We start from the raw sequence: 26,578 nt of genomic DNA, 5'->3' as shown, positions 1-26,578 counted from the left end.
ATGTCCAAGTAACTAATTACCTTTTAAATAGTTAATTTCTGTGTGCAATCCAGGCATAATTAATTTGTAAATATTAAAACTAAATGTAGAGTTATGATAAAAAAGGAAACATTACATTTTCATAGATTTTGTTGTTGTGATTTTATAAACATTTAGATGTGATAAATCAGCTTCTTTTTTCTGACATTCCTATATTGCTTCAATCAATCGATCAATTATTGATCGTACCAAATGCCAAGCTATTTAAGGACCTCTTTTGCTTTTCATTATCTCCCTCTTTTCCTGTGTTAAATGTATTGGTTTATCTGTCAGACAGTTTTGTGGTTTCTGCAAAGTGCAGACTCATGCTCCCATGTTAATGTTAATGCAAATAATTATTTACCTTGTAAACCTAGAAGGGAAAGGAGTAGGAGTTTGCGGCCAGGTAAGTCTGGTAATTAAGGAACGTGGCCAACAGCTATGGCCACAAACAAGGACCAGAGCAAAAGGCAGACAATTTACAATTGTTTACTCACCGTCGGGCCAAGAGCCAAGCCAAATCCGAGCACTTTTTGGGGGCTAGGTCTCTCGGATCGATCCAAATGCGAGGCAATATGACAGGCAGGCAAGGCAAGTCGATTAATTTGCCATTATTTTGGTCCAATCAAGAGGTCATATCCCAAGTCAAGTCAAGTCGAAGTGAAGCTAAAGGCTAAGTGTAAAATTAATTGGAGGTACATTAACCCCTAAACGGAGAACCGTTCCCGATTAGAGGAGGGAACCTTAATTAGAAACAATGTTAACACACGCGACTGTGGCGAACACACACTCACACATTGTCTAGATATAGTATCTGTGGGCCTATATCTAATTGTATCTGCGTATTTCACAAATTGAGATAAACGCGTTCGGCACACACGGCGTATGAGTGTCGCCATAATTGCCGCGTACCGAGATCTTGCTCCACCGAAACATCAGAGGGGGGAGAGTGGATCGGAGTGGAGCAAAAAACGGAAAAACGTGTTTGCCCCTAATTTGATTTTGCTTGGCTTTTAATTGAGTAACTTGGATTTCTGTTACCGCGGAATGTGTCTTCATTTCGAGTGTCGAATGGATGGATGAGCTCATGGCCCATGCCGTGGAAAACATGTCTCTGAATGTCCGTTAATTAGCTTCACGAGAGATTCAACAAAAACGATTGGCACACAGAGACGCGTGGCTAAAAATTAGTTTGGAGTAAACAGGAATGCTTTAAATACCATAATATATATTATTTTTTAATTTTAAACTGAACTCATCCTCGCAATCCCTCTCTCTGGCCATTTGCATTTGCATACGTCAGATGGTTTAAACCCATTGAACCGCATGAACGACACTAAAATTGACAGCGTCAACAACAGCGACAGCCTCGAAATACAACAAAATATATGAAAAAAGGAATAACAATAATAACATGCCACTCCGCACGCGTCAATGGCATCAAAATATGCGTTGAAAATAAATAAAAAAAAATGGAGCATGAGGACGACCACAAAAATAGACAAAATTGAGAAAATTCAGAATACAAAATTTTATAAATACACAAGCCTCAATTGAGAGATAGTTTTGTGTTGATGAAGAGGGCAGAGTCTGTTGATAATCAAATATTCTAGTGTGAAATCTGCAGGGAGAAATATTCATATGTTTATGATTTTTATTAAAATTTCACTATTTAGCAAACAGAAATTAGTAAATATTATTTAGTGAGCATTTTAAAATATTAAGAGTTAAGTAAGGTTTAGTTTTTTATTATCTGAAGCTAAGATAAGTCAACTTTTAGTAAAGGTTTAACCCTAATTAACTCCACTTTCCTATGCAAATGTACTGGCTTAAAGGAAGCTGTTTCATTAGTAAATAAAACTATATATATATTAATTATCAGAATTACCTGGTTAACTATTTATTAAATTACTAACATAATGAAAACATTTTATTACTAAAACACAATTAACATTAAATATATCTATGCAAGCCATTAGGAAATCTATTATTTAATACCTTCCTTAATGGTTTATGGTTAAATTTAAAATTGTAATCTATTCCCTTGAATGTTTATTAATCAGTTTCAAGCCAATGCCCCCTGGGAATTAGTTTTTTTTGCTGATCCAGGCAAGAGCCTATTCACAACCCTTCATCAATATGCTTGACGCTGCTTAAATTAAGAGCGAATTTTAATAACTTTCCTTCACAGAGCAGACTCTGCCTGGGAGTAACTCGGGGCACAAACTTTACTAATTACACACAACCGGCTTGAAAGCTAACTGGGCTAACTGAGTAGTGGAAATGGGAGCGAAGGAGCCACTCGATTACTATTCAGGCTTGAAAGCCTCCGGATTCAGTTGGATGAGCGGGTGAGTGGGTGAGCGATTGCCTTGGCCTGCGCTTTTTCCATGACCTTCGGCAGGCCTCCTTTACGCTTCAGCAGCTTCCGATTGCTACGGAGACTTTTTGGTCCTGCATCCCCACATCCTTACCCACATCCCAGCAGCTGCTTCAATTTTCCGTGCCAAGAACTTGGCTAACAAATGAAGCGAAAGCCCAACTTTGGCCGCCTGCAGTTTTATTCGATTGCTGTGGCTCAGGTGGGAAAGTGGAACAACGGTTCGCTGGGAAAAAGGTGGAAAGGTGTCCGGATGAAAAATGGCATTCCAAATGTGCGTGGGCTGTGCGAAGCGCCAATAAATCAATGGGAACGAAGAGTGGGGTAACCTCCCCGGGAGCGAATACTTAATTAAGTCAATTATTCTGATGCGATTGCACTGTAAAAGTGCAAAATGGCATATCAATAGGCTTTCGAGCGGTCAACCGGGGCGTATGCGTGATATTTTCCCAAACCACCATTGTCACCGATTAACACCTCTTTTTCGCCCACCTGCTTACCTGTCACTCAACTATCAGCCAAAGCCAAAGAACACACCTCGAAATCCTTGACCAGCTGACAGTTGTTATCCTCGTTGGGTGTGTGTGTGTGTGTGTGTTTGTGTATGTCCATATCCTTGAAACATAATACATTAGCTTCCCCGTTTGACATTATAATGTAAAGGGAAAATGCTTGTAAAGGGGCTTAATAGATTTTAAAGGATCTATGGATTATTTAAATGAATTTAAATAAATATATTTTTGTATAATTTTCCTCACTTTTAACTTGATTTATTTTCTTTCACGCTTTTCCTAATGTGTTCTCATAATACCTGAAAATTTATTTATGTAATTGTTGCTCTCTTTTTGGTTTGGGGTTGTCGGAACTCATTCTTGTGGTTTTTAGTGCCTGCATATGGCATAAAGCATAAATATTAATGTTGCAATTATTTATGGCTACCGCATTTTATGGGCCACAACATGGCGTATGCGTAATGTGCTCAAGTAAAAGAAAAAAAGAAAACCGAAGAAAATTATAAGCTCAGCCATAAAATCGAACAATGAATGGCGCTGTAGAGAAGAAGCCAGTGGTCCATACAATGGACCTACTTTATTGATCCGAGGTGGAATAAATTCACCAGGAAGCCAAAAACACCAGATAATAACCGCAAATAAACCGGAACTGTGTAGGAGAGTGTTCTAGCTAGGAGATACTCAGTACTGATTGAAGAGTTAACTTTTTTTGTATAACAAAATTGATAAAGAAGGCATTAAATAATGAATTAGAGTGTGGAATGATTGTATATTCTGTGTATATTTCTTTAATCACATTTTCCTTAAACCTATATACCCTTCCACTTACGAAGTAACCCGCTACCGAGTGGTGTTTCTTTTTTTTGATTATTTCTGACTGCAATTTATCAGCTTCAGAGCTATCTAATGGCCATGGCCAGATGATAAGCACATCCCGAATTTGCATATCTCTTGGCGAACGATAGGCGTCGCTTCTTGGAGCTCGACAGCTTCGCTAATCTTACCCAGAGAGTACCACTTTCCCCCACCCTGGGGAAAACGCGACAGGGAGCCCATTTTTTTATTGGCCATGAGTTGCCGCCGTCAGCCAAGAAGAGTAGGAATGAGCGGAAAAAATGATCGACAAAAAACACAAAAATCAAAGATGGGAGGGGCCGGGAGACAATCATTTCCGTTTTTCGTTTTCGGCAAGAGAAGGAAAAATGCAAATGAGAGTGAGAAAAGTGGCAAGGAAATCAGGTAGACAATTTTTCAGGTGGCAAAAACAGTCGAAAAAAAATTGAATTTAGACGCGACAAGAGCCCCACGCATCTTAGCCAAGGCGTTAATTGGATTTATTTTGTAAATTTCTTTTTGTTTCGAAAAAGTTTATTTCCCCCCCACAGAAAACTGACTCTGTGTGTGTGATGTTTTCCATTTGCATTTCAGTTGCGATACACTCTACACTCTGGCCTCTTCCAATTTTCCCGTATTCTTCGTTGTTGACAATAAAAATCGAAATCAATAAAACGAAAATTGATGCTTTCAGCCGTAAAACAAAAAACGGAAATTGAAATGCGGTAAAGTGAGTGAAGGACCGACCACAGTCACGGGGCTAAACCAATTTCTGCAGCCCTTTTTCCCACTATATATAGTATATATACTATATATACATATATATTCCACAAAGGACGCGTGCTCCTTGGTATTTGCTCAAACCAAACATTGATTTCAATTCGGGTCTCGGTGGAAATGTCAAAGGTCGCATTGTGCGCCTGCTGCTGCTGCTTGTAATTAAATCTACAATCGCTTGGCGATTATTCTCAATTAAAACTCAATCAGTCAGTGGCTGTAAACTGATTTTAACACTTTCAACAAACGCCCAACGGAATCCGAGTCCGAAATTCGAGCAAAAACAGGCCAGGCGACGACGCCCACAACAAACAGAGTCTCATATCATATCTTAAGCGGAATATATGTACATATATTTATATATTTGTATATATCTTTATAAATGTACATATATGCTCATGTTTGTTTGTGGCTGTGCATGATGCCATTTATTTGCTTAAGATTAGATTAAATGTAGCGCCGTCTTTTGCTGCTTAAAACGAAATGAAAACCCAAAAGTAAGGCGACATTGGGCAGAACTTTAAAAGAAAATCATTTACTAAGGGAAATAAAATATAGAAATTATTGTAAATATATATATTTTAAAGTATTTATATTGATTATGAATCATATAGCTAAGTAATTCAAAGGTAAAGTGTTTTAAATTCATTTATTGAAAGGAAACCAGTAATTCTAAGTTAGTATCTTTGAAATCCATGAACAGCTTCTTAGTAATTAAATTTAAACACAATTTCTGTTATAATATATCTAGTATAAATTCCAATTTTTATAAAAGTTTCTTATATCAACTCAAGTAAATGATATATATCCCCTCCTTTTCTTTAGCCTTATTTTGGCAGCACACTTGGCTCTTTCGCATATATGTTATTTATCCATTACGTGGCTGTCTGGTTGTGTTTATCTCTGGGATTTTTGTTTGGATAGTTTGCTCTAATTTTTGTTAATCCCGAGCCACTATTATTTGGAAAGCGTCTGCCTATAAATTTTGTGCGAATTAATTGCAGTTTCTGAAATTCTGCTGCCACATTCCAAACGGGACGCCCACTGGAGAGGTGGAACTCCTCAATGCGATCGAGATTCGTATAAATTCTGTGGGCAGTGACACAAAAAATAACAAAAAATAACAACAATTGAAAGCAGTATTTCGACACGCAAACGCGTTGCTTGCAACTCGCCAAAAATGGCGACAAAGCTCGGCTCAGATACGCGTACTCGCATTCGCCAGATACATTTACAAATACACACAATCATGAATTTATGATGACGACTTCGTTTTTTGTTATATTTCGTTAATGTTTATTTTTTTTTTTTTTTGCACTTACTCAATTCTTGTCTGGGCCTTTGGCATATTTTGGCTGCTCATAAATTAATATGACGCTCACGTCGACTTGAGAGACTCGCTGTATCTGTATCTGTATCTATATATCTCGAATTTATTTTATTTGTTCAGATTTTATGCACACGCACAGTGGGCATGTTGTCAAACACATCTGCGGGTGACAAGAGACGCGATGGCATATCCCACCCACAGTCCGGATTCCCTCCTCCTCCTCCTCCTCCTCCTCCTCCTGGAGCTGCTCCTCCCCGCTCCAAAGGCAATCTAATCTGCGTGTCCATTGTACTCATATGCTAAGTGAATACAAATTGCTTGCAATTACGGAACGGCGGCTAGTTGCTGGTCTGTGTTGTGTTTGCCACATAAAAATAGAAATAATCAAATTTAATCGTACATCAAATTGTGCGGCAAATGAATTTTTCACTGCTCTCTGTATAGAAATCAGAAATTTAAATGGTCAGGGAAATGCTTTATGAATGGGCGATTTTCCCCACTTACCCCTTTGAAGTGCGTAAAAAAAATGTTTCGTGTTTATGGTCGAAATTGTAGGTGTGATTGTTAATGGAAATTGCTGCTCGGCGGGGGTTGTTATGTCTACAAATATATATAGAAATATATAGAATATATAACTCACTGTTAATGCTGTCTTTCCCCTGAAATATTTGCCGCCTTTCTTGATAACTCTAATCGAGGCATTTTTTTTTTTTTTTTTTTTTTTTTGATTAACTGCAGTCGTCCAATCAAGTGAGAGGCTTATCTGGACGAGTGTTGTGATTGCCGCTGTCGCTGCTTGACGAGGGCCCACTGTGGAGCTCCAAATGGCACTCAAGTGTGTGGCCACTTAATGGCGAATTTTCTGGGCGGCCCCGGACAAGTCGTTCAGCTGCATCTCAACTGCAGTTTTCAGTTGGGGGAAAAAAACACAAGAGGCAAAAGGTCAGAAAGGCATGCGGAAAATTCAGACCTCCGGCTGTTTGTGTGTTCAGATATTCTGGACTCCAGTCACTTGACATTTTTCATATTTTTCCTATTTCTCTACTTCCATTTGGTTTTTCTGCAATCTGTTGCAGAAATGTTACATATTTGTTTGCATTGGTTGCGTATACGTAATTAATTGAGATAAATTACTCATACGCCCGGTTGGTTGGGTGAATGACTGGACAAGAGTTCATTTCGAGTTTAATGCTTAAATGGTTTGAATTGAAGTGCTTTTCTTTGATTTGCTGAAGAGAACTTATACTTTCCCTTTCTAAACCCAATGATATTGGTTTCTTTTGCCTCAATGGCCAAAGTTTAATTTGTCCCATCGATCCAATTGCAATTATTATTAGATTTGATTTATTTTTCCCTCCGATTTTGTGCGCTCCCATTCGTGGAAAGCACCTTGAACCACATTATTCGCGAAATTGCCCCGCGGGGGCTGGCAGGTTCTCAAACTGTCATAGATTTCAATCAAGCAATCAAACGCGGCTCGTGCTAAGATATGTATAAGTCTATATATATATATATATGAATCGTGTCTGCCGTCTGAATTGATGGCAATAATGCGAATCCGAGCGAGTCTCTGACTTGGGCACGCCATCATCTTCCCGCCTTAGAGTTTCACTCGGTCTTGACTCCGTTCAGGTTCTGTTATATTCTCCGATGGAATATGTGTGCCTTTCAGCACGCCACTTTATGTAAGCATTAGAACTAGCGCCTGTCGAGCGCCCACAGACAGTTTGACAGATACAAAACGCCAGCTAGACACTCTCGCATCGAGATACGAATACAGCTGCAACCTAGCAGATACATTTGTATCTACGACGCTGCCATGTCGTGTGGTTATTTCTATTTTATTTTGTTGTTTTCGTATATTTTTTTTGTTGTGTGGTGCAGCTTTTGACTTTGTTGTTGTCCAATGCAGCTCTTGGTGCTGCTGTTGTTGTTGTTACTGTTGCTGGTGCAATTTGCGAATATTTGTTACAAGGTCAATCCGGTAAATGAAAAGTGCGAACAAAAAACGTAAATAAAATATTGGGTTTAAACAATAATCTAGTGAATAACCACTAGTCCATACCCTATAGAATATATGTATCTTAAAAACTATATCTTAAAAATCGCATAACTAAGACAAAAATGCTTTAATTTTAATTCGGCAAGCTTTCTTATGCTAGTTTTTATTAGGTTAATAAATCTTCATACTCTGTTTAAGATTTTAAAAAATTAATTTTTTTTTCCCAAATGTTGACAATCTTAACCCTTAAAAAAAATTTGCAAAATTTTTAAAAAATTAAATATTTGCCGAACGTAGCTATACTGATTCGATTTCTTATGCTGATCAAGAATATATATGATTTATGGGATCGGAAATGGCTCCTTTACGAATTATGACCAAGAACATCTCAAATATGTCCCTTGTAAATAAATATTTTTATATGATCACTTTTTTGCAAAAAATCTCAGTTTTTTAAATATCATAACTTATCCAAAAATGCATTTATTTTAATTCTGATTTCAATTCTATGCTAGTTTTTGATAAGCTAACAAATCTGCATACTAAGTTTTTAAATTTTAAATATTAAATCTTTTTCGTAGAAATTGGGTCATTTTAACCCTTAAAAAATTGAAAAATTTAAAAAAAAAATAAATTTTTGTAGGACATAGCACGACTGATTCGGTTTTTTATGTTGATCACGAATATATGTGATTTATAGGGTCGGAAATGACTCCTTCATCAATTATCACCGAGAAAACCTAAAATATATCCCTTATTGAAAATATTCATCAATATTTTTTGTTATTTTTTTGTACAAAATCACAGTTTTGTTAATATCATTACTAAGCCAAAAATGCATTAATTTCATTTCTGATTTCAATTCTGTGCTAGTTTTTAAAGACCTAACAAATCTGCATACTAAGTTTTCAAATTTAAAAAATTCAATTTTTTTCGTCAAATTTGGGCAATTTAAATGGAACCCCTTAAAATTTTTTTTAAATTTGGAAAAAAATTAATTTTTGTCGGATATAGCTAGTTCGAGCCTGCTGTTGATGCTGTTCAAGAATATATATGGTTTATAAGGTTGGAAATGAATCCTTCACAGCTTTTTACGCTTCTGACTCGCTGCAGGAGTATAAAATATCACATAAATTCCCCTAATATTAATTATATTATTCTTTCAATATTCTTCTATAACAATATAATATTTCTCTAAGTTTCCCTGTGATTTTTGAACCCCCTCAATTAATTTACTAATTCGAATTGAATTTCATTTGCTAAAAGAAAGCCTCCTCAGGAATTCTGGGATGCCAGGATGTATGTATGTACCTCTGCTGCTATCGCTGCCACTGGTACTGCCACTGCCTTTGATGCTGTGATATTGCCAACAGCTGCAGCCATTTGTGGCCCACACACACGCACACACACTTACAAACACACACACACACTTTTGGCCAGCGGAGAGCAACAATGAGATGAAAATTTACAAATTGAATTTGCTGTCAGCTGCCAGGATGGATGGTTGACGCAAATGACTTCTTGTCCCGCCTCTGCCTTCTCCCTTCCTCCTCATTCTGTCTCTCTCTCTCTCTCTCTCTCTCTCTCTCTCTCTCTCTCTCTCTCCCTCTCGCTTTTCTGAGGGAAATTAATTTTTGTGGCCGAATTTGGTTTTGCTTTTTGGGAACTAAGTGCAGCGCGTCCTCTTGCAAGTGGAGGAGGAAGTGGTTGGCTCTTTGGCGACTAATTTCCTCCGAAATGGCAAGATGCAATTGTATCTCTGCCGCTCACAGCTGTTGCTGTCCGTGCTGATGCGATGACATAATCGGTTGCAGCGTATCTCAGTATCTATGTATCTCTGTATCTTTGTATCTGTATCTGTACCTGCAAGTGAGCATTCAAACGTTCATTTAATTTCTTTCGGTCAATGGCACATGGAAAAGTGAACTAAGAACTGAGTTATTTTGGTTTTAAATGAATATACATATATGTTGTTTATGACTGCCAAATTTTATTTCATTAAACTGTATAGTTTAGTTTGTGTTGGAAATTAATTAAAGGAAAAGAGTGAAGAGGATCTATGATGCGTAAAGATTTAACATTTTTATTATATGCTTGAATATATCAATGGGAAGATGTTTCTCTTTCTATAATATTGGTAAAGGTTTCGGGTATTTTTATTTTGACTTTAATTAAATTAAATAATAAGTTAAGTCAAAAGTGATAGTATTATAAAATCCATTTTAAATGACTGCTAGTTCTAAAATATATACTTTTCCTGTGAATTTATGTATACAATTTCAAGCAAACTTCCACAAAGAAAGTTATTCCATTTGTCCAGAAAACCAAGGAAAATTCCATCCCATCTCTCTAAGCCATTGTAGTTGAAGGCTGTTCCTGGATCCTATCAGCTTCAGTTTAAATTCCCCTCAAACATCCTGTCGCGGCAATGGGAAAAAACACTCTATTTCATATTCGAGCCCATGGGAAAGGGATTGACACCGACTATGAGGGAATATGGAGAGAGGCACTGGAAAAACTGGAGTGGAGTGGAGAGGATAGCAAATAGTCTCCTGTGTCCCTGGCACGCTTCGATGGCAGCGAGTTTTTGCAGCTTTGACTCTGTTCTGGCCTGGCCTGGCCTGGGCCTGTCCTGGTGTGGATCTGACCCGGCGTTGTCAGGACTGCCCCTCCATACCGAAAATGGATGAATGCCCCCACCTGGACCTCGGCAAGGGTTAACTCCAATGACGTCAATGGCGGCGGCAATGTTGTCAAATGCAGGCAGTTCGCGTAAGGGTTAAGGCTGGGGGCGGGGCGTGCTGCTGCTGACACATTGCAACATGCAACAAGCGGACTCGAAAGCCCTCAAAGTCGAAGCTGCAAAAATTCAGCGATGCTGAAACTTTCCGTTGACGTCGTCAACATCAAGTTTCCCGCGCCTCTGATGTAGTTTTTGGTCCTGCTGCCCTGTGCCAGCTCGTGATCCTGTTCCTGATTCTGATGGTGTTGCCATAGTTTTGCTGTTTTTCATACACTTGTAAAATGGGAAATAATTCTTTAGAAAGTTGGTTAAAAAATATACTTATCATATGGGTATATTTAAAAAATAAATATGATATAATCTACAATATCCTGAAATAATAACATTTAAACTAAGAAGTCACTAGAGAGGAAGTGATTTTAATATTGAATATTAATTATACATAGCTACTTTAATACAATTTATTAATAAACTTATACTCCTTAAGATTCTATTAACACAAACCCTCCAAAACTAGTAATTTCATAGAGCAGGAATTAAAACCTCATTTTAAAATATTCTACTATACTTATGCGATGCTTTTTTTTTAATTTCAAAAGTTATACTTATTTTTTTGGCATCTCGTTGCTGTTTTGCTGGTTAAAAGCCATAATACAGGACACTGCTGAGGTTTTTGCGGGTTGGATCCAGGGCCGAGGGTAGGTCAGCCGAAAAAGTGAAAACTTCGTCCTTTTGTTCGTGCCCCGGTGGCTGGCTGATGGCTTGTTGCAACGCTTAATGGCCCAACCCTGCCGCAGACAATTTTCCCTCTTTTTGGATGAGTTTATTAATTTAATTTGAGCTTCAGAAAGTGTCCTCCCCCCTTTCTGCATTTTATCTGTAAATTAAGATGGGAAAGGGAATGAATATTTTGTTTATGAAAATTGGTAAGAAGAAAAATATATATTTCAGTAAATTGAAATTTTAATAAAGTACTGTATATGAAACACAAATTTATTTCAAATACTGAACTTTATTAAAATTTGAATTCATTATTAGTGAAGTGTATTAAAATTGTATTCACTTAATTATTTTTGTTAAAAGCTTTTACTTCTCTGAAAACTAGACGTATGTGTTATACTTTGTATTTCTTATTAATAATACAAAAGTATAAATTGATTTTGTAATCTCTTAAAGACTTAAAGGTGTACTACAAAGTGAACATATAAAATGTTTAAGCCATTAATTTGTTTTTAGGAACTCTTTAGACTTTGTAACAAATTGCCAGATTTCAACCTTTTCTATTTTTCAGCTCTTAAAAGCAGTTAGCAACGCCTTTTCCCCCTATTTTTTTTTTTATTCGTGGTTTTTCTACGAATACTAATGGAAAATACCGACCATCCTTTGAGTACGCAATTAGGTGCGCATTTCACTCGTCTTTCCCGCATTTTGTTGGCCATCTTTATATTTCCCCCGTCAGCTGCATTTCCGGACCAAACGAGCTGCTGCTTGTTTATGCCACGCCCCCGCTTAGGAAGGGGGGTTGCGGGTTGTTTTACGGGGGGAGAGATTGCAGCCTCATTTTGGCCATTTATAGCGAGTGTTTTCATGTAATATGCGTCATTCATTCGCCTTTTATTTTTGGCACACAGAGCGAACTCCTCCCACGCGTCCGCCGCTGCCTACTTTCAGGCTGCGACGCATTTGAGCGTTTTCTCTTTTTATTTGTGTTCTTTTTTTTGATAAAACGTCAGGGCCATGGAAATGGAAAAATGGTAACCACAAAGGAGGGGAATGGATGGCCCTTTTTTTTGCCTTCCGCGCATAATTGTCCTTGAACTTCTTTCCCCCTCGAAGACAACAGAGGACACACACAGACACACACAGAGAGGGGGAATTTTGGCAAATGCCAAACATTCAAACTATTCCCTCGCCTTGGAATATTGAAAAGCAATCATGGCCAAGATATATGGCCAGTTGGCAGCACAGGGTCAGTCAGCAATAGAGAGGGTCAGCAGAGAGAGAGAAAGAGAGAGAGTAAGATGTGGCCAATTTAGCGATTTGAGATTGCAAATGATTCAGCAAATAGACTCAAGAGCGTTTCGACGACTGCAAATTCAATGATGTTGCCCTAAAATTGACTTGGAAATCCAATTAACCAAAAGGACACTGCGGGGTATGTGTCCAGCAATTTGCATATATATCTCCGAAATCCTTTGCCTTATTAAGCCTTCCACTTCCTCTGTAAGATTTCCTTGTCTTTCATTTGTCATTTGTTTTCATCTTACCTACGTGAGTTTTCCTCATCTCTCATTGTTTTATTTGTTTTCCGTTCCTGGGAGTCCAATACATTTCTGGATTTCTGGCAGGATTTCCCCATTCCTTTCGTCTGTGTTTTCCTTTTGCGTCGCGTCTGCTGACCATTATTTCTTCCTCAGCTTTTCCCTGTTTCGGGTGTCGGGAGGTCGAACTTTGTTGCCTTTTTTGTACTCTTTCCAAGGGGTTACTGTGTGACCTTTAAAAATATATATTTTTTGAAATCTTTAGAGACTTGTAAAGGTTTTTTTAATCAACTTCAGTCTGCTACTTTATATTTTATAGAAATTGTTACCTATTAACTTTCTTTTTACAATCCACACTTTCTATTATAAGTTCTAGGAAATTGAATACTGTTCAAGGCATCTATTCACAGCTCTCTGGATTGCCTTCAAGGACACTTGTCAAGGCTTAATCAAGAGCTAATTCCCACAATGAACACTCACTCTCTCTGTCTTTAGTTTTATCCAGTTTGAAGGGCATTTGACCTTCGGTCTCTGTGGTATTCTCTGGTTATTTATAACATTTCCATAATTGTGGGAACGCATTTCAAATGCCTCGCAGTCTGTTTTGAGCCCTTCTGCGCTCTCTCCCTTCCTTGGCCCGCTGTCTTTGTTGGGCAACACGTGTCAAGGATTAGGGGTTGGCCTGCGGCCTGGGCATGGTCCTGGGTCTGCTTCATTAGCGTGTGGCGGCCATTGGGACTTGGGGCTCCGACAACTCTGCATAAATTGCCTCAACTTTGCCCCCTTTGGCGGCAGGCAGTCAAGCGTTTTATCGGCCCAGGACCAGACCAGCAGGAGGAGCAGTCACTGAAAAGGCTTAAATCCTGCACCAGACCAGACCGCAGCTGCCAGAGATGCATCGACATGGAGCCGGGCATTGGCATGGGCTTCTGCATTTCACTTTTCCTGTCTGGAGGCTGCAATCCATGCTGCCAATGCGTTTGCATGCTTCCAAAGGATATACGATAGGGTGTACACAGAGAGAAATAATGGAAACACATTTTACCAATAAATAAATAAAATAAATATATACAGTTTATATTACATTAATTATTAATGATCGAATTGCAATTTGCAAAACTCTGACGTGGCCAAGTTGGCTTTCGCTCTTGTAATAATATGATATTGTAAAGGAAGAGAATAGCTTCCTCTCGTTCTATGCCTCCCTCTCTCTCCCTCTTTCGGTATGTGTATCACTCACTCTGTATCTCTAGAGAAACCTGCTTCGCTCTCGCTCTTGCTCCCTCCCGCTCTCACTTTCTCTGTTCTCTTTTTCTCTCGCAGACTATAAATACAGCCACTAGCATCCCGCCGCCCTCATTCTGTTCGCGGCCCTCCACCTGTTTACATCTAAAGTGATAGTGATTCATCATCTTCATCTGGAATGCAAATCATTTGAATGACTAAGAAGAAACTAACTACTATTACTACTAATACTACTAATCGAAGCCTAATTGAAGTCACCTCTACTGCGGTAAGTCTAAACCATGATAATTATATATTATATTAGATGCTATTTGAAAGATCAGGCCTAGGTAAAAAACATATTTTGCCGCCAACTTTTGGTACATTATTATACCCTTGCAGGGTATTTTAATTTAAGTTAGATATACAAAGGTAAATATACAAATGAATGCTATAATCATCTATATTTTAATTGGCACTTATGAGGTTCATAACATTAAAACGCCTTAGTAACTAAATAACAGGCTCTACAAATCTATTTTCTCATTATAAAAATTTAAAAATCTCTGACCAAATTGCTTTAAATTTTTCCCCCAGTGTGTCTCTGGAACGTAAGTTCCTTTCGGTTTGGCTCAGCCTCATCCTCATTTGACTTACCTTGAGCCTTCATCGTCCTGCCAGCCTGCAGCAGTTGATCATTTCTGCTCGGTTGCAGCCATTGCCAAGGATATAATTCCATTTATTTGCAACTTTTTTCCGTTTCCTTTCTTTCACCGCCAACTTCCACTACCTCCGTGTCCTTTCTGTTTGGCAAGCTTTAAGGTTTTCCATTCTATTTTATTTTTCGTAAGCGTCTCTTGCTCTTTCTGTGATTTATTTGAGGCGATTTTTGTTTTCCGCAAATTGATTTCTGTGAATTATGACGGTTGCCTTAGGGTTATTCTCATTTTCTCGAATCCTGCGATTGATTTAAGCAAAGATTTCGTGCGGTCTGCAGGGAAAAGGTTATTTATGCGATGGTCTGCTAATCGGTTAGCTAGTATATCTATATGTATGAGACCCTAAGACACCGACTTTATTACTTCAGGCAGACTTGAGTCTCTTTTTGGCTTGGAGCCTCTTTATTCGTTTTCATATTTTGTAATTTCACGAGATCATAAAAACTTATTGCCACAGCGGAGGCGAAAGTTTTGTGCGGTCTAAAAATAAATCCACTCGGTACATTTGTTTGTTTGTGGCATCCCATTAGGCTCGTTTTGTCTTAATATCAATTACCAGGACCAGAGCCCAGTCATAGCCAGGATCCCGTCGCGTGAAGGCCGTAAAAAAGTGTGAGTAGGAGAGAGCAAAGCTCCGTGGAGGATAAAGGAGGAGTGACTGGAGGTGGAGAAAAGCCATTAATGGCCCAAGAGGCGCCTCACTTCTCGGGCAATCATGTGTGGCTAAGTCCGAGGTGACACCACCACCAGCAGTAGCAGTAGGAGAAGCAAATGGAACAATGCCAAGTCCAGCGTAGGGATAACGAAGGGTAGGCTCAGGCAGAGGCACACTCACTATACAGGATGTCACACAGGACATTCCCTTAGGTATTGCTAGCCTTGTCCGGACCCAATTGAGCCCGAATCAATCAGCCATCAGCCATCAGTAAAGCCGGTCAACATGCGTCGACACTGGAAGCTGAGAACTGAAAACTGAGAGCTGGGGGCTCGACATCAATTAGGAAATGCAATTTCAGGTTTCAATGTCGGGATGCCAAGGATTTTCGGGGTGTCCTAATTGGACCCTGAACTCGCAATAAATTTAAACAAAAACCAATTTCGATTCGCCAAAAGTTGTCAGCCAAAAAAAAAAGAGCTAAAACGAAATTTGAACAGGACGATGAATTATTGAGCTGATTGCAAAAGGACACAAAGAGCGAGCATAGAATAGAGTACAAATAAAATATTTCGAACCTGAAACCAGTAATTTACGGTTGTCAAAAAAGAAATTGCCAATGGCTATATAGAAATTTGAACGAAAATAGTTAGAGAAAATTTTGAAGGCTATATTTATACACTTTGGATATCATCGAAAGAGTCTTGCCTCATGTTTCCGATATGCTACGATTTCTATTTAGATTAAATAAATGAATTACTTATTAAATAACAGCTTACATGATATATTTCTTTTTGATTGTATACAATTTATAGCTAGTTCCATGTCATTCCTATTTATTTCCCTGCTTACTTTTTGCTTGCCTTTTCTTATAACAAGTTCCACCTGGCATAATTCTACTTTATAAAGGTCAAAGGCTGAATGCTGTCTCTGACAACCTGAGCAAATTTGTCACTTTATATATTTGTCCCGCAACACTGCGTATACGCAATGTAAAAAGATGCTGCAATAGTTGGCTCAAGCAGCCGCAGGCAAGTCAGCGAGCAAAATGGCAAAGAACATCCTTCGTGACTAGCGACAGTGGGAAAAGCAGGTTACCACAAGCATATCCTTTGTATAGCATAATATACTTAAATTTGAGGAAATAAATAAAAGGAAATTTATTCTATTTACCAGGAAAATAAGAGTTGTAGGTTACCAAGTTCTGTGATCAGATCAGAGCAAAAATCCTGTTAGGGCAGTCTCCACTGTACCGCCAGGACACTAGTTCTGACAAAGGAATTGTGCGTGGCAGGAGAGTGTCTAAGCTGTGGCACGTTTCGCAGAGAGAGCGAGGCTGTGCTAACTAGCAGGAGGACTCCTTGCCAGGCTGCCAAATCAGCAAAGGCAAAGCAATTCGCAGGACCCGAACGCTGGAGACAACCATAAAACGCCTGGCAAAGGTCACGAACACAACCTTTTAGCTGCTATTTCAGTGGAAAAATGTATTTTCCCTCGTTCGCTTGGGGCACCATCTCCATCTCCACCTCCACCCCGTCCGCCGTCTTCCTCCAAGCCACGCATCAGCGATTTTCACTCAACACTGATAGTTGGCACCGCACCGGAGAAAGCGCTGAGAGTGTGCTGGAAAACCCGAGAAAACTGTGAAAAAACCCGGTGTGAAGGTGAAGTGGCTCCGAAAAGTAGCTGGCAACTCTGCCCAAGGACGCGGCTGTTTTGAAGAGGGGGGAAGAGAAGAGAGTCCGCTCCAGAGGCCTTCATCCTTGCCTTCCTTCAGCAAAAGCAGCATTGATTAGCCACGCTCTGGGATCTCAAAGGAGCAGACGACGATAAAAGTAACTTTGAAATTGCCTCTCTTTTTGGGGAGGAACTGCACTTTGGTGGGGTATTTTTATTTTTTAACTACAACAAAACAGAGGGAGAATTTTAAGCTTTCCGCAAAGTGATAAGATACTATATATAGTCTTAGCTAAGGCTCTGTCTGAACTCTGATATGGCCGAGTTATGGCAGGGTACTTAGTCCCGGACATGGAACATTGATCGGCTAATCCCAACTAATGAAAATCCTCTCAAACGTTAAATTGAAGGGACCTTTCGTGGCGAAGGGTTAGGCTTTCCAGTTCGCCAACGAATAACCAAACCGCAAAACCATTTCAAACTGAATCTCCTTAAACAACCGAATTTAAAGCCTCACCACTCGCTCTGGAGATGTGTGTCATTATGCCTTTGCCTATATATATTTCAGCTGTTGTGGGGGAAATGCGAATACGTGTCTGGCATTCTCAAGGTTGGATTTTAATGCCTTCTCATCACACCGAGGACTCCCGATGCCAGAGTATATATACCTACATACTTATATGTATATATATAACGAGTGTTTGTAAGCCCTATGCAAATATCCGAATGATAACAACGCACTTCGAACAGAAGGACCTTGGGCTGCGGTCGGTTTGTGGCTTCGGGTGGAGAATCGGATATGAGGCACTGCTTCTGTGCCCTTCATTTGGAATAATATTTAAATAGTTTGCCAAATGCAAAGCCATCAAGTACAATATACTACCATACACCCACACAATATAGGGATTACAGTTGAGGTCGGGTTAATAGAGCTGGGAATTCTTAGGAACAAAAAAGTATTTATGAACTCTGATATTTAGGAACTAGTTTTGTAATGTTTTGGTAAAACATAAATAAGGCTATACAGATTTATTCAATTATATCAGATTATCTAGTTCCAGCAGTGAAATATATTATTTCGGTCATTCTTTAATGATTTTTATTATTGAAAATTATATTAATAGTTTTTCAGTGTATAATCCTAAATCAAGAAGGTATAAAGTACATTTTTGTATTATTCTTTTACAATAATTTTATTTAATTTGTATAGTTTTTTCTATACAATATATAAAATATTTTCTTGTTACCAAATCCCTTATTTCGACTTAAAATATCTTTATATTTTTGCATTTTCTCAAAGCTGCTATTATTCGCATCTCAGCTGTAGGTTGTGGTGTTTGTGTTCCTTTGATTTATGCGCCTCTGCACAAACATTTTCTCATTCATATTTTTATTTTCGGCTATTTTTGCACGCAACCTAAAAGCGTCGAAACCCGAGGAAGTGAGGCATGAGATGGGCATGGGCATTGGCCTGGGGATGGGATGACGATGGAGGGACACAAAGACACAATTCTGGCAATAGACAGGACAGCAAGGTGGCGCCAGATTTACGGGAAACCAAAATGCGAAATAGAATGGCAGGCGAAAACAAACCTTTAGCGACACCACCATAAGCACGAGTTAGGACCATAAATCCTGCCTTGGAAAACAAAGAGACTGAAGGTGGAGGAAGGCAGGTCAACTATCCACATGCAATCCATGAAAGCCTCCATTAAATTCCCTTCACCTGAGCTGAGCGATTCGATTTGACGTGAATTTAGGATTTCAAGTTTTGGAGGCCGAGGCCTAAACGTTTTATTTAACAATTCGTACATTATTTTTTATGGCACATATTTATTTTAATACATCCCCTCATTGCCCCCGTTGCCTACTTCTAGGCGGTGCTCATAATCGCTTAACTTTATTCCATCTGCCAAAAAAAGCGAGCGGGGGACCTACCAATAAACGCTTCCGAACTTTGGCCAACGATGTGCGAATGATAGAGTGCGGGGTGGTGCTTGAGGTGGGGGGTGGAGTGGGTGGCAGCCAGGTACAGAATGTTGCCGCCTTCTTATTTTTTTTTTTTGTTGTTTGATGGGAGGGAAGGACGCTTTTTGGGGGGCTTTGTGCAGCGCCTCTGTTCGCTGTGCCATAAAAGTCTCGTAATCATTACGAGCCAGCCAGCTGTTTTCCCTGCCACGCGCAGCATCCGAAACAAAACAGAAACGGCTACATAAAAAAAAAGAATAAGAAAGCGGAGGAAAAAATATCCGAAGGAGCAGAAGGAAAAAGGAAAAGCGCGCAAAAAGGAAAATAAGGAAAAAACATTGCTGCTGCCTTTGATGGCCGAGGTTCGTTTCGTTTCGAGCGATTTTGGAGCTTAACCTTGACTCGCTTACGGCTGGCACTCAGAGAAATTCCTTGGAGGTTAAACTATATATTTATATTTATTATTAATTATTACAGTTAGAACTTTAAAGAATCTTAAAACGGGTTCCACTTAGTTTTATGACTTTGTTCTGATATAGCCCTGCAGGGTATTATCATTTTAGTCAGAAGCTTAAAACGTAGTGAAGGAATCATTTCCGACCCTATAAATTATACATATTCTTGATCAGAATGAACAGCTGAATTGATCTAGCTATGTCCGGACAATTTTTAATTTTTTCACAATTTTGAAAATTTTTTTTATCGTTAAAAATGCCAAAAATTTACAAAAAATATCGAACTTTCTAAATTTTAAAACTTAGTATGCAGATTTGTTAGCGTTTTAAAAACTAGCACAGAATTGAAATCAGAAATGAAATTCGTGTAGTTTTGGCTAAGTTATGATATTTATAAAACTGGGATTTTTTACAAAAAATGATCATCTAAAAATATAAATTTATAGTACCTATAAGAGACATATTTAAGGTTTTCTTGGTCATAATTGCTGAAGGAGTTATTTCCGAAATAAATCCATAAATCATATATATTCTTGATCAGCATAAACAGCTTAATCGATCTAGCTATGTACGGCTAAAATTAATTTTTTTCAAAATTTTGAAGATTTTATAAGTCGTTACATCGTTAAAATTGTCAAAAAAATTAATAAAAACTTTAATTTTCTTAAATTTAAAACGTAGTATGCAGATTTCTTAGATTCTTAAAAACTAGCACAGAATTGAAATCAGAAATGAAATTATCATTTAACAAGAAAGGAAGCTACTTAGGCACACCCAAAAAAGTAATGCCTGCTTTCACTTCATTCATCATTCACAAGTTATCTTTTTTTCTTAAAATTTTCCAATCGTTCCAATGGCAGCTTTATATACATATGTATGTATATTTAGTCCACCGATTCGCCATGCTCCGATTTATATACTAGTAAAATGATATAGAAGATTAACTCCATAGTTTCATTCAAATAGCTTAAATTTGCTCCAAATCAAATCTCGCACATCTGTACTTATGATTCCCAACTTGTTCTAACATCCCCGGAGCGAAGTGTCTTCTGCCGGCCATGTTTCAGTAAAGTGTTGTGATACAAATGTTGCAAGTCATTGTTTATTAGTGTTCATAGATACTTGCTGGTCAAAGTTACTTACTGGTCATAGCTACTTCCTGGTCAAAGTTGCTCACTGTTCATTGATACTTGCTAATCAGAGTTACTTACTGCTCATAGTTACTTAACGTTCATTGATAATTACTGATCGTAGTTAATAACTGCTCATAGTTAATCACTGATCATAATTCTATAAATCGTCCGATCGTTCATATGGCAGCTTTATATATGTGTATATATATACAAGAATAACTCAATAGTCTCATTCAAATAGCTTAAATTAGTTCCAAAATACATCTCGCACATCTGTGCTTACGATTCCCAACTTGTTCTAACATCCCCGGAACGAAGTGCCTTCTGTCGGCCATGTCGCAGTAAAGTGTTGTGATACAAAAGTTGCAAGTCATTGTTTATTAGTGTTCATAGATACTTACTGGTCATAGATACTTACTTATCAAAGTTGCTTTCTGTTCAGATTTACTTACTGCTTATAGTTACTTGCTGCTCATAGTTCATTTTTAATCATAGTTATTTACTGATCATAGTTACTTACTGATCTTAATGTTCATTGAGTCTTACTGATCATAGTAACTTACTAGTCATAGTTAATTACTGATATTATTAATTAACTAACTGCAAAGGTATATACATTTTGGCTTCCTGAATTACAAATTAAGAAAATTTAAAGGAGTATCAGATACAAATTAAATAATTTTGAATTAAAATAAGCCAATGAAAGACTTTTAAAATTATCGACGAGATAAGGAAGAATGGGTATAACTCTTATTTATTAATAAATTTCAATTTAAGCTAATGTTTCATGGGACTTATCTCTCAGTGTTCTGGATCGCGCATACGCAATGTGGGCGTGGAGCGCCATCTTGACGACGCCTGTTGTCACTGGCTTGGGCGTCTAATCTTATCTGTTACTTTCGGCTGCTGCTTCTGGTCTCCTGTGAGTGTGTGTGTGTATCTGGTGTGTGTGTGTGTGTGCCCCGGGTCGCCTCCTCAAAGTCATTTAAAATTGTTGTGCACATAAAATACCGGGACCGGGATGGAGGCGGAGTAGGACTCCGGAGAAGCATTCCTCCCTTCGGCTTGCCTTCACAAACAGCAGAGAATTACTCTTAATTTGGTCCACGCGACTTTTATGACTTTAGTGCGAACCTCACTTCACCATTCAATTTTACCTTCTGCCAGGGATTTAACCAAAAGAAAAACGAAAGTAAGTGAGATTGGGTTTGGTTTTGCCTTTGTGTTTCCCCATTGATTCATATTTTTACGCAATTTTTAATGTTTAATCCAGACTCTGATGCTGGTAAAGTGCCTCCAGTAAAGGCTATTTTTAGCGAGTCAAGAAACAGGTTTTCCCCGATAGTGTTTCTTTGTCATTAAAATTTCAAAGGAAAATGGTTTTAGAGAAAAGTAAAAAATAACATGAAGATACAAAGAAAAAGGCACAAACTAATTATAGGATTATATACCCTTAGGAGCAGGCAATGAAATCTTATGTGTCACTAAATCAAAGAGAAAGTAGCACAAAGAGAAATTCATACATTTTCCCCTTTTAGAAATATGAATAAAATATTCATTTTTCATTTTTAATAGTTTTCTATTATGTCAGTGAACATTTCAAAACCTAAGAAATGCTGAAAAATTGAGGCATATTTAACACCTTTTGCCCTAACCATCATTTAATTCAATCAATATTTTTGCCACGAGAATTTTTCACATATTCCTTCCATCAAAGGACTCCATGCATTCACACCACTTTACGGCTCATTAGACTGGGAGGAGCTGCTCCAGTTCCAAGGAAGCATGGCATGGCTGTGTGTATATGTGAATTTCATGCGAGTGCAGCCTTTTGAAATGCTTAAAAATAACAATGTGAAGGCAAACTCGAATCGCTGGGCAATTGATTAATTCGGCGTTAATAATACTTGTAACTCAGGCCCGCTGCCTTTGGCTTCCATAACGCCAACGAACGCAGCCTCGTTGCTGGTTGGGCTATTTATAGACCCTATCTGTGGCAGCTGGAAAATGGGAAAACGCAAAACGGAAAATGGTAAATTGGGGGAGGAACGGAGCTTCTAGAAGGAATCGAGGGCCACGTCCACCTGTCAGCCGATCTGACACTCACACACATGTGATGATGATGATGATGTCTCAATGGAGGGCCTATAGCTAGAGTGCTTCTGAATGGGGCATGGAAATGTATTTCCCTTACAACTCAACACTCGAGGCAGTTGTCAATTTCCGCCCGAGTCCGTAGTCCGGAGTCCTTCGTTCCTTCGTTCCTCGTCTCCATTTCCGTTTCCCCCACATCGATTCCGTGTATCTACCTCAGTCTGTATCTGTCTGCCTGTCGGAGTGCGGAAAAGTCTTGCACGTGCAAAGCTCCTGGCAGAAAAATCAATTAACTTAAATTAATTCCACGAATCGCAACCCGGTTCCCCTTTCATCTGTGTTTTTTGGGGCCCCTCACATGAGCTTAGCATTGTAAATTTGTTTGCCAGACTTTTGGCTAAGCTCATTGGCTGAGAGCTTTGGCTGCTGTAATACCAAATGTTCTGACAATTTAATTTGCATTTTATGCTCCAATCGATTGGCTGGAATTGAGGCTTGGCTTTCGCATATTATGCCCCGGCTTAGGCCACATGAATTCAATTGCCACATGTGGCCTAAGGATGTGGTAATCATTGGGGAGGCACATTGCCTATGTGCGCTATTGAGGGATTAAAGTCAGTCAAGGATTGCAATTGAGCTTTTGTTGGGAAATATAAAGACAGCAGGAAGTGAATCAGAAATTGTCATCTGTGATTTTATTCTTTGTAAAAATTATTTAGGTATTTTAAACATATATTTTAAAAGGTATTCTGTTTCAAATCGACTCCGAATTTATGGCTGCAAAGCACTTTGTTTATTAAAATTTATGTTCATGCAGGAACACAGGTGTTTTGTCAGAGGTTTTTACAGATGTAATTATTGTTTATGGGTTTAGATACAATATACAATATGATATTAAAAAAATTACTAACATAAAAATGAGCTTCAATTCTAGACAAATTCAACTTTAATTGATATGCCACAATGATTTCTATGTAACTCCCATCAATTAAATATAATTCAAAGTCCAAATTGCCAATTCCAAAATTTAAATTAAGCAATCAATACACCAACAGCAATAATAACTAAAACCCATGACAATGACATATTATTCAACTTCACTTCCCAGTCATTTAAATATACATTTTCCTTTGCGTAATTAATAGCAAAATTAAAGTGACTTGTTACTAAATACAAACCTAAAATTAGAACATATCTGCATTGGTAATTACTCCCCTGATGTTCGCAAAACTATTTCCCCAAAATGCGATTCCTGTTTAGTCCGATAAATCAAACCGTCAAAGGACATGCAGGCCGTAATTACCCAATCTACACGACGGCACATTTTGCTGTCCTGTAAGCCACAAACGCACACATATTGGACCCCGTCCATTATCCATTATCGGCCATGCATGCAATTATCAAATTTTCCAAATCATTTAATGAGAGATTCACAAATACAGAAACAAAAGGGGGAAAAACAATTGCATTCCGAACATGCATTTGGCTGCAGGTAACAGTCACAACAATCACTTTGCGAATATTTTCATAATTAATTAATACAGGAGAAAGGAAAGCAACACAAGGTTGCTCTTTTCGGGGGAGTGGCAGAATTTAATTACGAAAAAGTTCTGATGATTTTACGTAGAATAATGTATGCAAGAACTCGAGCAATTTCTATTACATTTCATTTATTCTGCTTCCTGCCGCCGAGGCAAGACGAAAACTTTGCAACTCGTCTAAAATTGAAGGGAGAAATGTGCGGTCTCGGAATGGGACTGTGGGAATCTAAGAACAAATGGATGAACTATGCTGGCATGTGTGTGTATTTCTGTCTGAATGAAATTAAAGTTCCCGGACACGTAGGCAAACACACCCGCACAGTAAGGGACTGTGCTCGCATTTCCACATATGTATATCCTTTGGATACATTTTCCTCACCCGGCGTGTGTGCGTGTGGCGCTACAAGTTGTGCATAAATAATTTGCGGCAGCTGCGCTTGATTGACTGACTGACTGAGGGACTGACTGACTGACTGAATGACTGACTGACTGACTGACTGAGGGACTGCCTCACTGACTAAATGACTTTGCCGCGTAGCGTGTGCAACAAATGAAAGCCATTGATTGCCAACTGGCGACAACAATCGCGGAAAAATTCCCTTCACGTCCAGTGTTTGTCTCCTTCAAGGACATATGCAGGATATATGCCAGGCTTGGCAACACCAGGTGTGGCCACAGTGAGCTGTGTTTTTGCGGGGGCGACGAGGGTGTTCGGGGCGTGCGCACCTGTGCGGTTTGAGGTGAGGCTTTCCCTGCATTTTTCACACGAAGCGGCGGCGTCAATCAATTCGCAAAAGTTTAACGAACCTGGGCGCCTAGGTGTGTGTGTGTGTGAGGTGTGTATATACGTATACGCACTTTGCCGCCATTATTAAGAAAGTATTCTCAAACAGAAAAAAAAGCAAAAGACTTTTCCCTAAAGTGTTCTGGATTATAGCTTTGCTGGAAAACTTTGGCAAAGCTTTTCCGGTTTTCAGCGCTTGTTAGCTTCTACAATGTAGAGTTGCTGTGTAGAAAGAATTTTCATGGTAGAAGCTTTCTAAATGTTGGGAAATTAACATTTTCCGAGATAGAAACCTTTTCCGAAAATTAACTAAAGTAAATTTTAGATTGTTTTCCAATTTTGGTAGTTTTATGAGAAGGTTTAAAAAACATTTGTTAGGTAACTCTGTTTATTTAAGGCCAAACCTGACCCGCTTTCCAGAATCTCCAGAACTTTATGAAAATTCCCTGAAAACTCTGTCCCTTAAACCAACCCAATTTAAAAACTTAAATTTTAAGCTTAAACTCTGTATTTAAGTACACTCTCAGCCGATCTAGAGCTGGGGCATCCTAATACTTACACACACTTAACCACAGTTATAGACACAATGTCTTTACCAGCCATGCTCCTTCTGCAGGACATGCTTGTATATGGTAATAGGAACAGGATAGGGCTTCGGCACTGGAATCTTGATCTGTTTGATCACCTCGACGGGATAGGGTTTCTCAACCTCCACGGGATATGGCTTTTCCACGGTATACGGAATCTTCTTCTCGGTGATCTCGGGCACTATCTTGTAGACCGGCACCTGGATCTCCTGCTGAACGGGCACATGAACGGCATAGGGTTCTGGTATCTGCAACCGGATCACATTGGGCACCTGGACGGCCACTGGATGGGGTATGGGTAGTGGCACCTTCTCGATCACATGCACGGGCACATGCTTCGAGATCTCCGAGTATGTGGTGGGTGTGTGATGATGATAGTGGCCATCTCCACCGCCACCTCCTCCTCCACCGCTGCCACCATAACCATGACCACCATAGCTAGTGGCGCCTCCAAAGCCACTGCCTCCATAGCCATGTCCATCTCCACCGCCGCCGCTGAAACCTTCAGCGCTATGTTCCGAGGCGCAAATCAGCTGAATGCTGCAAATCAATATCTGTGGAGGAGTAACCAGAGTAAATCCTTGATAATTCCTAATCCATTGATGGCACTTACAAATCTCCACATTTTGTGTACGCGGCTGCTAACCTGGCCGGATCTCTCTAAGGTAATGCGAATGGCTGCCTTCTGTCCAAGGCTTTTTATAGAGACACCCAAAGCCCACAGAAAAAAAGTGAAAGATTTGCGAATTGGGCCTAGGACCGAGTTGATGTAACCATAACCAAGGCAGCAGCATTGAAATAGAAAGTATATTGCAACTCGGCTCGCATAATTCCCATTGTGCTGTGCACTCACTGTGTGCTTTTCCAGGGAAATGTTATATCAA

General features: G+C 38.9%; 2 protein-coding genes and 1 long non-coding RNA gene across 4 annotated transcripts in view; 1 reads left to right on the top strand and 2 right to left on the bottom strand.

Annotated features, from left to right (window-relative positions):
• The window catches only part of Pka-C1 (Protein kinase, cAMP-dependent, catalytic subunit 1), a 134,180-nt gene that overhangs the window by 26,908 nt on the left and 80,694 nt on the right, over positions 1 to 26,578 (top strand). Inside the window, exon 3 of one of the 2 annotated variants that reach the window (XM_086830712.1) lies at positions 14,181 to 14,370. The exons of the other annotated variant lie outside the window; for it this stretch is intronic. The gene's annotated coding sequence lies outside the window, so the exon portion shown is untranslated. The remainder of the gene's footprint in view (positions 1 to 14,180; positions 14,371 to 26,578) is intronic. 2 annotated transcript variants of the gene reach the window in all.
• Positions 5,157 to 7,796, bottom strand: LOC147643993 (uncharacterized). The gene is made up of 3 exons (XR_015271194.1): positions 6,492 to 7,796; positions 5,844 to 6,201; positions 5,157 to 5,610 (listed from the first exon to the last, which is right to left on the bottom strand). It is a non-coding gene; the product is annotated as an uncharacterized LOC147643993 (long non-coding RNA).
• On the bottom strand, positions 25,604 to 26,400 carry LOC110177896 (uncharacterized). Its single transcript, XM_086830715.1, has 2 exons — positions 26,308 to 26,400; positions 25,604 to 26,248 (listed from the first exon to the last, which is right to left on the bottom strand). The coding sequence occupies exons 1-2, from the start codon at positions 26,317 to 26,319 to the stop codon at positions 25,700 to 25,702; spliced, it is 561 nt and encodes a 186-aa protein (XP_086686841.1). The 5' UTR covers positions 26,320 to 26,400; the 3' UTR covers positions 25,604 to 25,699.

The sequence above is a fragment of the Drosophila serrata genome, unplaced genomic scaffold, assembly GCF_035046125.1.
Source record: "Drosophila serrata isolate PLE 108 unplaced genomic scaffold, ASM3504612v1 contig_240, whole genome shotgun sequence".
NCBI classification, from domain to species: Eukaryota; Metazoa; Arthropoda; class Insecta; order Diptera; family Drosophilidae; genus Drosophila; species Drosophila serrata.
The sequence above is the reverse complement of the archived record's forward strand: the minus strand, read 5'-3'. Positions and strand labels throughout refer to the sequence as shown.